This window comes from Lathamus discolor, chromosome 1, assembly GCF_037157495.1.
Source record: "Lathamus discolor isolate bLatDis1 chromosome 1, bLatDis1.hap1, whole genome shotgun sequence".
Taxonomy (NCBI): Eukaryota; Metazoa; Chordata; class Aves; order Psittaciformes; family Psittacidae; genus Lathamus; species Lathamus discolor.
Window position 1 is genome coordinate 32372953 of NC_088884.1, and position 14779 is coordinate 32387731.

The following is a 14779-nucleotide window of genomic DNA, read 5'->3' on the forward strand; positions in this document are numbered from 1 at the left end:
ACTCACTGGGGAAGACTAACCTCAGTTGAACAGGTCTGCCTTGTGTAGACTGTTGCGTCTTATGTTTTGACTGAGACTTCGCTGAGATTCATGGCATTTTATCTCATTTTATCTCATGTACAGGCTTTTTTATCTATGGTACTCTGTGAAATGTACTTTGTTTCAAGCTGGCTGTGCTCACAAGTGGAGCCAGGGGTCATGCAGTAGTTCAGCTGACCTGGCCTTGGGCAGGAGGTTGGACCGGATGATCTCAGGTACAAGGCAACAAGATCTTTCTTTTCGACTCCAAACGCCTCAGTATATGCATGCTGGGGAAAGAACTGCGAGCACTGCATGTTCTTAAGAGGTTTGATATTACAGAACACAACAGTCAAGCAACAAAACAACCCCCAGCTCCGATGTGGATGTGCAGGACTACACTCGAGCTCTGTGCAAGTAAACAGGCACATGAAAAGGAAGTTAATGGAATAGTTCTGGGCCGTGGGGTGGGATCGTTTCCCTTGGCTCTCTTTCCATGGGGGAACACGCAGCTGACCGGCGAGCATCAACAGCAGCAAACCCTGCGCTGCCCTGGCCCCGTCCCGCTCCTGAGGGCACGATTCCCCCACACGCACCTAACGCCGGTGGGGGCGCACCCTGACCCCCCCATGGCGGGACCACACAGCAGCGACTACAACCGAGCTGAACGCTCCCGCCGCCACCTCCCGCTCCCCGCCACGCCTCCGGCGGCCTCACCGCCTGGAACCGCCCCTGCGGGCGCTGGTACAGCCCTGCCCGCCGCTCCCCGGCCCCACCGCCCAATGGAACCGCCCGCCCAGAAACGTTTAAATTCGAGCCCTCAACGGTTTCCCCCCGCAGCCGGCAGATGAGCGCGGCTCTGGGTGGCACCGTCTGGTGGGAGGGAAGCCATCTTCCCCACCCTGTGCCCGTTTTAAACACCATTCCCGTTTTATTCTCGTTTTGTTACCGTTGCATTACCTTTGCCATCACCCCGTTCCCCCCCCCACCTTTCTTCCCCCCCACTACAACGGCCAGCGGACGCCGTGCGCACGCGCGGCCCGCGCCGCCCCGCCCTTCCCGCCGTGCGCGCTCTCGCCCCCGCCTGAGCCCCGCTCCTCGCCGCCGTGTGGGCGGTGCGCGCCGCCGATCGCCTCTGTCGGGGCGGGGGCGGTGCCGCGGGAGCTGCAGCCTCCTCTCGGCCCGCGGCGGCCCCGCTCGGTGCGTGGGTCTCGCTGGTGCTCCCGCTCCGCTTATCCCGGGGCGGGTTTCAAGCTAAGCCTCCCGCTCCCCTGCGCTCGCTTGTGAGTGAGGTAAACTCGGTGTGTGGTGCCTCCGCCGCCGTTGCGTTTCAGGTGAGGGAGGGAGGGAGGGAGGGAGGGAGGGAGGGAGGGAAGTAGAAAGAGCTCGGAGACACTCACTCCCCACCTCCTCCCTTCAGCGCCTTTCCGGCGGCCCCGCGCGCGGAGCCCCACCGGTCCCTCGCTTCTCTTCTCCCGGCGGAGTACAACCAGCCCCCTCGCCAGCATGGGCTGCACGTTGAGTGCCGAGGACAAGGCGGCGGTGGAGAGGAGCAAGATGATCGACAGGAACCTGCGAGAGGATGGCGAGAAGGCGGCCAGGGAGGTCAAGCTGCTCCTCTTAGGTAAGGGCTGCCGGGAGGTGATGGTCCCATGAAGTAACCCCATAGCCCTGAGGTGAGGTGGTTCCTCTCCCTTGCGCCGCCCTGCCTGAGGTGACGCCGGGCAGGTGCCAGCCGAGCTGGGGCGCCGTTGAGGCGGCACCGCGGGGGGCTGCAGGGTGGCTGGTGGGATGTTCGCCTCCGGTAACGCCTCAGTGGGCTTTGTGCTCATGGCCCCTCAGAAGTTCCCGGGGTGAGGAGGGGGACACAGCGGCCGTAGACGAAGATGGGCGCCTCGGCTTCTTCCCGGGATAGAGATAGGGCCCGCTAGGGAAACGGGGCGGTGTCGTTTGCCCCGGGGCCCTTGTTGAAAGCGGGCCCTGGCTTCCATCTGAAGGGGATAACATCTGAAACTTGTGACGTGGGTTCTGCGTGCCTGGGCTCAGAGGAAGGAGGTATTAGGATGGAGGATGTTCGCTGTTAATGTTTCTTGTAGACCTAAACGTCTAAGCTGTTGCTGCAAGAATAAAGTCCGGAAAGCATCAAAGGAACACACGGCAAAGCACCGTTTAACTTCTGGTGGTGGTTTATTTTTGTGGAAGTTGCTTGGGGACTATAACCTAGATGGGGTTCCAAATCTGTGACCCACAAATTACGTGACCTACATAATATGCTGTCGTGTATTGCTGAGTTTTGCTCACAAGTACTCGAAGCTGACTCTTTTGTGTATTTTAAGGGATATGCTTGGTTGTAAAGATAAGTAAAATTAGATGATTTTAAAAACGGCTATACAAGAAAAAAGAAAGCGAGAGGTTTAATTATAAATACGTTTGTGCAGAAGTAAAAATACTGTACAACTTGCAGACAGCTGAATGCTGAAAGATTTGTATTGTATTGATGATGTAGGAAGTTTTGCAGTATATCCAATATAGTTAAACCAGACTGGATCCTCCTAATCCTGAGTTAAGGAGCTTTTGAGTTGCAGCTTTCCTCGTGCAGGCTTCCTCTCCCAGAGCTACAATTTCAGGCAAACCTTGATGTTGATTATGCTAAATTACTCATCTGGTGTGCTTTGTTCACTGCAGACATTGTAATAGACCTCTTAAATAACTTCTTTCTGTTGAGAAATTCTAAAATAGCTCCAGAAGGGAACAGGAAAGTGAAGCTCTTTCAGGTGTAGATGAAGAGATGAAACAAACTAGTATGGGAAAAAGGAATGTCTTAAAGTGTGATTATGGATTGTAAAATTTGCTTGTGAGGGAAACGATTAGAGCTTTTTTTAATCGGTTTGTTTTCCAGAAAGTGGTAGGCTTTTGGTTGGTGCTGTGCCTGGTCCTGTATGCCTCTGGAATCCTCAGATTGCTGCGTGGAAAGGTTTTCCTGTGTGGGTTCAACAACAGTACTGCAGAAGAAGTTATTGACTTTTTCAAATGTGTCAGAGTAATGCTTGATATGTCTTTTGACAAGGCATTTAAAATGATTTTTCAGTCTTCTGTTTTTCTGTGTGGAAGTTCTAGTGCACATTGTTTGGTAGTCATCTTCGTATCTCTTATTCTAGGGATATGGATAAAATTGCCATCTGTAGAAAGATGCTTTAAATTTTGGAATTAATTTTGTCACCATTTTCAGCTATTTAATGCTGTTACGTCTAAAGCCATGTGTTATGAGCTTCTATTTAAGTTTTATAAATTGTTTATAATGCAGCACAGCTTTTGAGGAAAGTATATTTTTCTGCTGGAATCTCATGAAATCTTAGTATATGGAACAAATGCTCAAATACGTGTTTTCTCGTAGTGTTCTAAGCAGTAAAAGGAGGCTTGAAAACTAGCAGGCTAACTTCTTTAGGACCAGTGTTTGAATCATCATTTAAACAAAAATAACCTACATGTTTACTGATCTTCGAGGTTTTGTATATACACCTGTGGATGTATTTGTGTATTTCGCATGTCTTGGAGTGAAAGTTTTCCTGTTACTTTTCCTTGTAACTGTGTCAGATGTCTTAAATGTTATGTGAATGCCTTATCTGATGGCAAAACTATTTAAAGTTACTTCCACTAGTGTCACTGTCTTCTCACTGTTCACTTTCCCAATTGCTTGTTCAGCCCATATGTCATAGTTTATCATTTACTTGGTCGTACTCCTGCATCTATGTATGGGCTTGTTCTGTCAAAAAGATACTGAAATGAAAGGAAAAGTGCAAACTGTGGGCTGCTGCCAGGGAAATACAGTGTGTGAGAGACATCTAAAATACCTTACTATGTAGATAAAGAGCATGTTGCTGTGTACCTATTAATCCAATAGGATGGATTTATTCCAGCATCTGTAAAAATTATATCTTTGTGTAGTAATTAGAGAATCCTACTGAAGCTTGAGCTAGAATGCTCAATTAAGGGTATATGTTTTTATAAAATCAGCCTATTTCTAGCCCTAAAATTTAATTTCTTGCATTATATGTTTTCCTGGAGTTTTTTCTAAAACAGGAAATTGCATTGATTTAATTAAGAGATAGATGTGACTGTACCTACTCTACAACTTTGTGAGCAATATCACTGATCCATGTTAGATACATATTTTGTTGTGCTCTTTGTAGAAGGAAGCAGACATATTTAAGCTGAGCAAAACAGTATTGGCCTGGAATATGTAACTTTCACCATATTTGTGAATTGGCTTATCAATATGCAGGCCATGGAATAAGAATACTGAACTCTGAATGAGATCCATCTACAGCAGTATTTTAACCTTGTAATCCTACACACTTTAATGTGCTATCCCAGCAGCAGGAGAACCTTTACTGGAAAATTTCTCAGCACCGTCCTCATTATTAGAAGTAGACTGAATTTGAGCATGTAGTTTGTAAGGCAAATTCAAAATGCTTGTTTATACACAGAAATTTTGTTTTTTAAAATCATTAAATAAATAGTCTTCTGTCATTCAAAATTGTATCAGTGTGTGACAAAGAAATACTTAAATGTCATGGGAACTCAAAAAACACATACAGCATTAAAAATGCAACATACAAAAGTACTTTTCCTTAAGCACTTTACTGTAAAAAAAAAATTTACTTCAACCAGGAAACAGAAGTTTAAGAACTGTCAACTTACAAAAACATTATTTTTGCCATTGTTGTTTCTTATAGGTATACTCATATACTTAGTGTGATTTTTAGAAAAGCAATGTATATTTTGGCTGGCTTCCAAGTAGAGAAAGCAGTAGACCTAAGTTGTTTTTCTCTTGCATGGTTCCTCATCTTAAGTTTAGTGTTGAACAAATAAGAATTCCAGTGATGCTTGCAGAAGGAATGTAATTCTACTCATGTTGGGAGATGGTGGTTCTGTGTGACCGATCTGTGTGCTGCATTAATATACATGTGACCCAGATCAGGTGTGGATTTACAAGTACGTTTCTATTAAATTAGCTAAAGCACATAAGATGGAATTTATGCCAATTGCAGGAAAACAGGCAGTACCTCATTTAGTAGAAAGCCTTCTGGTATGAGGTTAGCTCATCAGGCTTTCTGAATGCATTCAAACTGGCAGCATGAGTTTACAGGATTAGCACTTTGTCTTGTGGATTATCACATTCTTCACCTAATACAGCAAATTCAGTGTTCAGGTTCTTGGTATCTGGAATCAAAAAGGTGATAGATACATGTGTCTTAAATGTTCTTTAGAAGTGGATCCTGGGATCCAGCTGGTCACAGACTGTATATTTGTCAACTGTTAATTAACTGTTCTTTCTGAATAATCATGTTTGTAGATTGAAGTTCAATGGATACCTTTGTACTTACAAGCAACGGAGCCATTTTTCACTTCCTGAATAGATCCTTGTGATTCAGACTGAAACGTCTTGTTGATGTGTTCTTAAAGATACCTGTTTTTTTTAACTTAAGACATAGTGCTGCTCTTTGTCTTTTTCATTGCAATTCTTTCTGTTCCTTAAGTCTGTAACTAAAACAATTCTATTCCACTGTTCCTCTAAATCTTCACATTGCAGGCGTCTTTTTCTGGCTGCTTTTCTTTCGTTACAGACCTGCATTTTTGCTCAGTCAGCTATCCATCTTTTCAACAGTGTGATCCTTGCAGTCCTTGGCAATACCTGTCTTGCTCCAGACCTGACCACACATCAGATATGCTGTTTGTACCATTACTCCTCTTGCCTTTCCTCCAGAGTATTCTCTTCATACTTGCAGACAAAAAGAGACTTTCAAAGTTTGAACTTATCAAAGCTCTCAAAAAAGCCTTATTCTCACAAACAAACATTGCACATTTTCAGAGCTGTTGACCTCATCTTTATACTTGCCTAGTCTAAAACATTCCTGTCAGAATTTCCTGTTTCACCTTCACAGACAACTATCTATAGATGTTTACCAAGTTCACCTCTTATATAAAAGCTGTTTTATGGTACCTAAAAGTCTAATGTTTTTGGGTGTTGGTTTTGTTTTGTTTCAGTTTTCTTTTTATTGTTGTTTGTCAGCTTCCCCCAACTTTCTGCCTGTCACTTAGATTTAGCAGGAGTTCTGCACTAGGAGCTCTCTTGCATTTTAATATGGTACAATTGGTCTCTGACAATCAGGATGTTATTTATGTGGACTTTTATGTCTGACTTTGTAGTTAAGGCAATGAAATCCTCAAGTCTTTGTACTAAATATAACAATAATTTCAAGGAACAAAGTCAAAATTGCTAGATTCCGGTAGTGTAATAATCCCCCTTGCTTTTGTGAAAGGAAACTTATGGATGTACAGAAAACACAGCCATTCAGCTATGGCTGTTTGTGTAATTGCAGTTTAGGTTCTTTTATGCTTGTCTTTTTATATTTGAATGTTGGTATAATTTACAACATCCTAATAGTGGTTTGTAATGTCTGCATAGATTTTTTTCACTACAATATAAGTTATCTTTAGTGATTTCAGGTCATCTGTTGCATTATTTTAAATCTTAATTTTGGAAGAATTTTTCATATAATGTTTTTAGTTCTTTAACATCCTTAGGGAAAAATTCACTTAAGTGATAGTTGTTTTAGAAAGGATTAAGGAGAAACTGTATGTTTTGTACTATGTTGTGATACCAGTAGTGGTGACTGCTTTTTTTCTCTTGATTAAAAAGTGTAGTTACAGATATATAAAAATTGCGTGCCTTTTGCATCAGGCATTAAGGTTTTTTAAAATATATTTTAAGAGTTAGAAAACATTTTAAGTTAAAGAAAAAATTTTCCTTCAAGTTGTCTTTCAAAAATCATGTAATATTTCCATTGGCCCCCAATAAGAGACCAAAAATGCTCTGGGAAGGTACTTTTTTGGTAAGCCAGTCACTCCCAGTATCAGTGGTGCTCAAGACTACATATAAGTTCTATAATACGCTGATTCAATTGGTTTCTTCCTACTTTTTCTGGTGGTACAGTTCGTTGTCATCATTGTTCTGATATGTCAGTTTACTTAAGTCCTGTAGATTCTGAAATGACTGCGTATTTAAGCTAATCTACTTTTGAGAAGTTAGTTTTAGCTCGTATCAGAAGCAGCTCTGTGCATAGCTCTTTTGGCACAACTTGAACTTGGGCTTTATGCTAGAAAGAGTCCAGACTCTGATGGTATCATACCACATCACCAAAGTGAATTGTTCTTTTGCTGCCACGTTTTACATTTTAGTTGTTTTGGTCTCCTGGGAATAGTCAGCACATGCTAAAGCCGCGCTAAATGTTTTGAAACCAAGCCATGAGTCCAACTTCAGAGGGTATGAGTTCTGAAGTCAGTTTTGCTACTGAGCTTGGCGTGCATCTACAGTGTTTCCTGTAATAGGCTATCCCGGCAAATGTCAAGATAGAAAACTGGAAGTAGAAAAGAGGTGTTTAAGATATTCTGTGAAGTTTTTCTGCCGTGGAAATGCTGAAATAAAGATCTGAAATTATTTGATAATTACCTGGTAAAAGATAACTTATTTTTCCTTCCCCCCAGATGTGTATATATAGGACAACTTGTATTGATGCAAAACTTGATATTTTGAGGTTGAATCTTAGTCATTGTCCAGCTTTACCTGAGGTCAGCTGTTCTATTTATTGCCTTTGTTTGCGCAGTGTCCTGCTGTTACCTCAGGCTTTGTGTAAATTACTTTTTTGTTATTCTGTAAGTGGAAAAGTTAGTTGGCTTCACCTGAGAGATCCTGTATCCAAAAAGTTTTTAAGTTGGTAATATACAGAGCAGTTGAAAGAATCAGAACTTTGAACTTGTGAGAGCCAGAAGTTTTGAGTAGAAAATTTTCAGGAAAATGCAGGTTTTGAAATGGGTCAATTTAGTGATGTTTCTGAGTGGGAGAATAATTAAGATATTGAAATGTTAGATGATTAAGACAAAAATAATCTCTTGTTGCTGAGGCTTTGGAATGTAAGAAAAGATTTGAACTCATCTCTTCTTACACTAAAATTTTGTTCTTCTTGCCCATTAAGTAGGACCAGACAAGGCAAAAAAAGTTTTTTAATGAAATTCAGGGTGGAAAATGAAGGAATGAGTGTGATATTATAGACTAATTATCCATGATTGTGACTGCTCATAACCCTTTCACATTATAGCTGTAAGAAATGTTAGAGTTGGGGGTTTGGAAGGTGTTTCCCATCATCATGGCTTTGCTGTTAGAATTTGTGCTGTGGAGCCAGCTTCAAAATCTCTGGAATTGTCTATAGATTATGTATGTAACAGGAGGTAAAGTATCATTTATCTCTTTATGGTGTCCCAGCAAAATGGCCTAAAAATCACCTAGTTTCACAGATAGCCATATGCATTATTCTTTGATTTGGGTGTATATTATCTGTTCAGGTCAGCTTTTGACTTCATGTTTCACTTCGGTTTAATTGATGGCTAGCCCCTTTCTTGAAAAAACATATTTTTGTGTAACTGTGTCCTGGGTTTAGCAGTAGCAGTCAGATTTTTCTCCTTCTTAATAGCTGGTGCAGCTACTAAGAAGAAGAAAAATTGACTGCTACTGCTAAACCCAGGACAAACTGTTAAAGTTTTCTTTTGCTAGATTTCTTTCAGGATCTCAACTGATGGGGGTGGCTGGCATAGAGCATTTAAGAATCAATTTGCTAAATAAGAGATGGGTTGTTAAACATATGATAGGCAAATAAATTGCTTTCCTTTTCTGGCTTTTGTAATTGAAGAGTCATTGAAGCTCTGAATAAGACTATTTCCTTTATGTTTCAGTATGAACTTAATCAAGTAGCAATGCTGACATAGATCTATATATGGGAGCTATGTATTTGACTCCATCACTAGGCATATCAAGGATGAGGGGGTCATTAAGAACAGCCAACATGGTTTTATGAGGGGGAAGTCATGTATGACCAACCTTATAGCCTTCTATGAGGAAGTGACTAGGTGGAGGGATGATGGTAGAGCGGTAGATGTAGTTTTTCTTGATTTCAGTAAGGCATTTGATACTGTCTCCCACAGCATCCTCATAGATAAGCTAAGGAAGTGTGGGCTTGACGATCAAGTAGTGAGGTGGATCGAGAACTGGTTGAAAGGAAGAAGGCAGAGAGTTGTGGTCAATGGCGCAGAATCTAGCTGGAGGTCTGTGACTAGTGGAGTTCCTCAGGGGTCGGTGCTGGGACCGGTGCTGTTTAATATTTTCATCAGTGACCTGGATGAGGGAACTGAGTGCACCCTCAGCAAGTTTGCTGATGACACAAAACTGGGAGGAGTGGCTGACACACCAGAGGACTGTGCTGCCATTCAGCGAGACCTGGACAGGCTGGAGAGTTGGGCGGGGAGAAACTTGATGAAATTTAACAAGGGCAAGTGTAGAGTCTTGCATCTGGGGAAGAACAACCCCATGTACCAGTACAGGTTGGGGGTTGACCTGCTGGAAAGTAGTGAAGGGGAAAGGGACCTATGGGTCCTGGTGGATAGGAGGATGACCATGAGCCAGCAATGTGCTCTTGTGGCCAAGAAGGCAAATGGCATCTTAGGGTGCATTAGAAAGGGAGTGGTTAGTAGGTCAAGAGAGGTTCTCCTCCCCCTCTACTCAGCCTTAGTGAGGCCGCATCTGGAATATTGCGTCCAGTTCTGGGCCCCTCTGTTCAAGAAGGACAGGGAATTGCTTGAAGGAGTCCAGCGCAGAGCCACAAAGATGATTAAGGGAGTGGAACATCTCCCTTATGAGGAGAGGCTGAGGGAGCTGGGTCTCTTTAGCTTGCAAAAGAGGAGACTGAGGGGTGACCTCATCAATGTTTACAAATATGTAAAGGGTAGGTGTCAGGATGATGGAGCTAGGCTTTTTTCAGTGATATCCAGTGATAGGACAAGGGGCAATGGGTGTAAACTGGAACATAGGAAGTTCCACGTTAACATCAGGAAGAACTTCTTTACTGTAAGAGTGACAGAGCACTGGAACAGGTTGTCCAGGGGGGTTGTGGAGTCTCCTACACTGGAGATATTCAAGGCCCGCCTGGACAAGTTCCTGTGTGATGTACTGTAGGTTACCCTGGTCTTGCAGGGGGGTTGGACTAGATGATCTTTTTAGGTCCCTTCCAACCCTTGGGATTCTGTGATTCTGTATTCAGAGATGCATGTAAACTGTAGTATTACGTGTAACTATGTAAATTAATATTGAAATTAAAAATACTTTTCATAAAGCTACTTATTTAAAGGAATCAACACTATATATATCTGGTGCTTCAGTATATAAAGTAAATTCTTACCTCATTACTTTTTCATACATGCTTTTTAGAAATGGAGTACTGCCTTTGAAGTGTGTAATATACTTAGCAAAGGTACCTGATTAAATCTTTAGTGAAATATAACAGTATCTAGGCAACCAGAGTGGACAGGAAGTCTTTTACAATCATTGCTTTAAGCAGATTGCTTTTAAAGAAGAAATCAATGTACTGTAATGAAAATTTCTGTTGAAGCTGTGAAGCACGTTTGTAATTCCTAAGATAGTCTAGAATGTAATATGTTCTCTTTCTTGGAATTAAAGTACTGTGGGAATCAAATGGCTACCTGTATCCCATCTTTTCTTTGCAAAGTTGGGAAAATAATTTCCTGCATACAATATGTGTTGGGTTTTTTTTTTTTTTTTTTCATGGATGAAGCTGTTGTAGTTGTTTGGCTTATAATATGAATTGTTACCCATCACAATCGTAGGGGTTCTGAATCTCTGGTCTTTTTTTAATAGTTTCCAGTAAAACTCAAGAGGCTCTTGCCTCCTTTCTAAATCCACATTGGAATGCTGGAAATAAGTAGTGCATGTGTCTAATGAGCAGCTAAGCCATTCTAGAAGCCCTGTGTTGTTGGCTGAATAGTTTTGCCCTCTCTCTGGCACTTCTAAATGCCTAATTCAGTTTTCTGCTGGTTGAATAGTCAAATTGACTGTCCTGTTTGGAGTCAGTTTGCTGCTAGAGTAGTCATTTTAACTGGTATGTCATAATGGTTTGTTGAGGACCTGAATGAAAGCATGAGGAGGAGCAGAAATATATTTGCCTTATGCAAATGGATACTGGAAATGAATAGCAGTGGCTGCAGGAGAAAATGGCTGCAGATTATGATTCTTTGTTTCTGCATTTCAGTGTCAAAGTTTACTGCTGAATTAGATTAAGAGTAATGTGAAATAGTGTTCACCTGCGAGGTCCAGTTGGTAGACATGTCAAACTCTGTTCAAAACCCATTTATTTAAAAACATGATTGCTTGAATAGGAGATAGTGCCAATCTTTCTCAAGGAGTGTGTTGATTAGGGCATTTGGTCAGCAAATGGAGGTAGGAATTTAGTTTTGTTCCAAGTCCAGGCAGTCTCAGACCTCCGTTTCCTTATGCTAATGTAATTTACAGGTTGTAGACTGAACTAGGAAGAATCCTTTTTTACCTAGCCCTTTCATGAATGAGAGGTGATAGTGGACAAGAAGCATAACTGCCAGCCTGTTGGCTGAACGGCGGAGAATGGAGATAATAGGCTACAGTTGAAACAGTAAAATTGTACTAATATTGCAAACAGAACACAGTATGAATGTAGTATTGGAATGCAATTTTTAGAAGTTGCTATGAGTGGAGAGAAGTGTCTTGCAATAACAAAATTGGGAGTAAACAAGAGTATTTATAGATCTTATCTAATGAAGTGCTATTTTGAATGCTTGTTGATTTCTGAATCTACCAATGATGTACTGTAGAAAGGTGGACTGAAAATAAGCTGCTAAGTCTCATTAGTGTTGCATGTATTCTTGATGGATTAAATGTTTCTTGAAATGCTTTGAAAGTGGATTTCAGCTGTGTGCAGATTCAGTTACTGATCCTTAATAAATCTGGTAAACTCTGTGCAAAACCATTATGTGCTTTCTAAGGCTCTTAAAAACATTGACAGGGATTCCTTCTAATACGCTTTACTGCCTCAGTGTTTGCTAGCAAAAGCTGTCATTTAATTCCTAGATGAGAGACTACTTAGGTTATTTTCTCTGCCTGCCATGTTGGAACAGGGGACCTTTTAGGGTTAGATTAAATTGGGGTTTGACAACATACTTGTCTGAGGCCAAGCAGACAGCTGTTTATGTAGGTGTCTCTCTTATTCCTTGCTTTTGGGCTTTTTTTGGTGATACTGCCTGGTTGAATGGGTTGAAGTTTTTATATATGTCAAAGCTTTCTCAGTTTGAGAACAGTTAAATACAAAGTCTGTTTAAACAACAGCAACCAAGAAAAGGCAGATTTTTGTTTTAGTGTGTTAACTATAAATAATACTCTACTTATGGGTAGCCTTGTGTGGAAAATGCATGTAACAAAATGGTATGATTGAGTATACATGTATCTGAACCAGGAAAGCAGATTCACAAGTTGAGTTCTGAAAATGTTTGCTTTTGAAAGCATCAGTTTTGTTAGCTAGGTTTTTATTTAACATATTAGTCTGTGTCACTTTGTAAGTCCTTACAATTTTTTGGTGGAGGTGGAGACTTCTGTAGTGAATTTAAGTCAAAACCAGTATGCTTATTCTCCTTATTTTTGTGGATTCTAGTCCTCAGGGTATGAGATGAAACACACTGAGTTGGTTGTGGATGAAGACAGAATTTGTGAACCAAAGTTTATTGCCTTACTTTTGCAGTAATGGGCTCACCTTTAGTATAGCTGCATTTGCCTTCATTTAAACGTTGACAGTACCCATTTGTCTTATTTGTGAATAATGCCTTGGTGTTACATGACAAGTAGAGCTTTATTTATAAATATTATATATTATAAATAGTATATATTATTTATTTATAAATATTATATATTATAATTATTTGGGATCTACACAAGATCTTTTTCCTGTTTTGACAGGATGTGTGCACTTCGCTGTCTGATTTTTACCAACTTATTTGGACAGTTGCATAGTAATATGAGGTAGCAGGGACAGTCAGATCTGTCATAATTGTAGATTGTACAACAGTACTGTTGTTCTGAATTACAAGCGGATTCTGAGATGAAAATATGCTGTGAATTCTACGTTCTTTTGTTGTATCTCTCTACCTGCATAAAGTATGCCTCTTGCAGCATTGTTTGTTTGAGTTTTTAATGAAGTATCTTTGTGATTAAGGTAGTCTGATTAGTAATAGAAGTTCTCTCTGGCTTCTCAGTCACTGTACCTGCCATCTTTGCACATCATATTTATAGCTCAGTGAACAGTAAAAGCTCATGAAGGCTAACAACACTGTCAAGGAAAATGTCAGGGCACTTTAAATTTCTTGAGGTTTACTGGATGTGTCTTCAGAGATCTGGATAAGACATTCTGTACCCTGTTGGCAGAAATTGACAGTAACTTGTCTTGGTAAACTTTGCAAAGGAGTTGGCTCTTACTGTTAGAGCGCTTCACATTTATGTTGTGTAGTGTGGTCACATAAAATATCCACTCAAACTCATGTATGAAAGAAGATAACCACTCTAATTTTTTACGTAGCAAATTTAAATCTTACTTTAATTTTGAAGAAATGATAACTTAGTTGCTATCAATGACACAAGTTTCTGGACTTGAAATTTTGAGGAGATTCACATATCTTTTAGAGTATGGTAGTGTGGAGGCTGGTCTTTGAGACATTTAAGTAATCAACTGATAATCTTACAAGCTGCTGTCAGCATTGACATGTTAGGTAAACCTAGAGCCACAAATATTTTAGCTACTGGTGGTATAGCATATAGTTACCAGGCAGCCAGCATCATTACTATGCGGTTTTCATTTCTAAATACACATTCATTCCCTTACTTAATTTATGGCATAAGAAAGAAATCTATATCCAAAGTTTCAAGTCTCAGCTTGTCATGGTCTTGCTGGGTTTGGCACTTTGCATAAAGGAAACTATTTCTGCATGTTAATTTAAAGAAATGCTTCAGGATTTAAAGTACAACATTGTAAGGCGATGGTACTGTTTTTTGAGAGGTCTTCTTTTTCAATAGATAAGTGGTTTTTTTAAAGTGGATTGAATTCCAAGGTACCAAATTTCATTTTGAATATTTCACAGTTTCTGAGGGATTGTACTGGTGCTCTTCATAGCGAGGTACTGAGTCCATAGCATGGTTATGGTATAAGTGACGCATGTAATGATAAAAGGGTCCTACTACATAGCAGTAGTTGTACAACCAGTAATTTGAAACAATTGCAGAATATAGATAGAAGAACAGTTTTGATGAGATATAATTTGTATTCAAAAGCTTCAGGCAGCGAAGTGTTTTGTACATAAAATTGCGCATGGCAAATTTAGGTGTCTGCTTATCACCTGCATCAAGTTTAGTTTAAGCAAAAAGATGATTTCAGAAAAAGATTATAACCTTTGTCATAAAAAGATACTAGGCACTAATAGGATATTTAAAATAGCTGGAAACTTAATACTTGAAAAGAAGTGAATAAAAGTTACCGTAAACCTAAGTTACCTTAAGTTTTGCAAAGTGGAACATGTGCTCTGCTTGTTTCACCATAAACTTTGTTTTTAGAATTCATTGAGTTCAGAGCTTATAACGAATATAAACCAATACTTTGTTTCAGTACTAAACTAATTAATAGAGTTGTTATCCCTTGCTTATGTGTTTAATATAGTAATGACTCGGATATCTAAAAAATTCAAAGCAGTTTATTGGATGTGTAGACCTGAACAAACACACAGGACACTAGTTAATAAGCAATTGCTCCTGTGAGGTAATGTTTAATGTTAATAATTTTATTTA

At 40.4% G+C, this 14779-nt stretch overlaps 1 protein-coding gene across 4 annotated transcripts in view; it reads left to right on the plus strand.

Moving 5' to 3' along the window:
* The first annotated feature begins 1109 nt into the window (after nucleotides 1–1109).
* GNAI1 (G protein subunit alpha i1) overlaps nucleotides 1110–14779 on the plus strand; it is a 37314-nt gene continuing 23644 nt past the window's right edge. For 2 of the 4 annotated variants that reach the window (XM_065667019.1, XM_065667028.1), the window contains exons 1-2: nucleotides 1110–1352; nucleotides 1439–1642. In XM_065667019.1, the coding sequence (XP_065523091.1) occupies nucleotides 1525–1642 (118 nt within the window). In that variant the 5' untranslated portion in view covers nucleotides 1110–1352; nucleotides 1439–1524. The remainder of the gene's footprint in view (nucleotides 1353–1438; nucleotides 1643–14779) is intronic. The other 2 variants (XM_065667037.1, XM_065667047.1) reach the window with 2 other exon arrangements.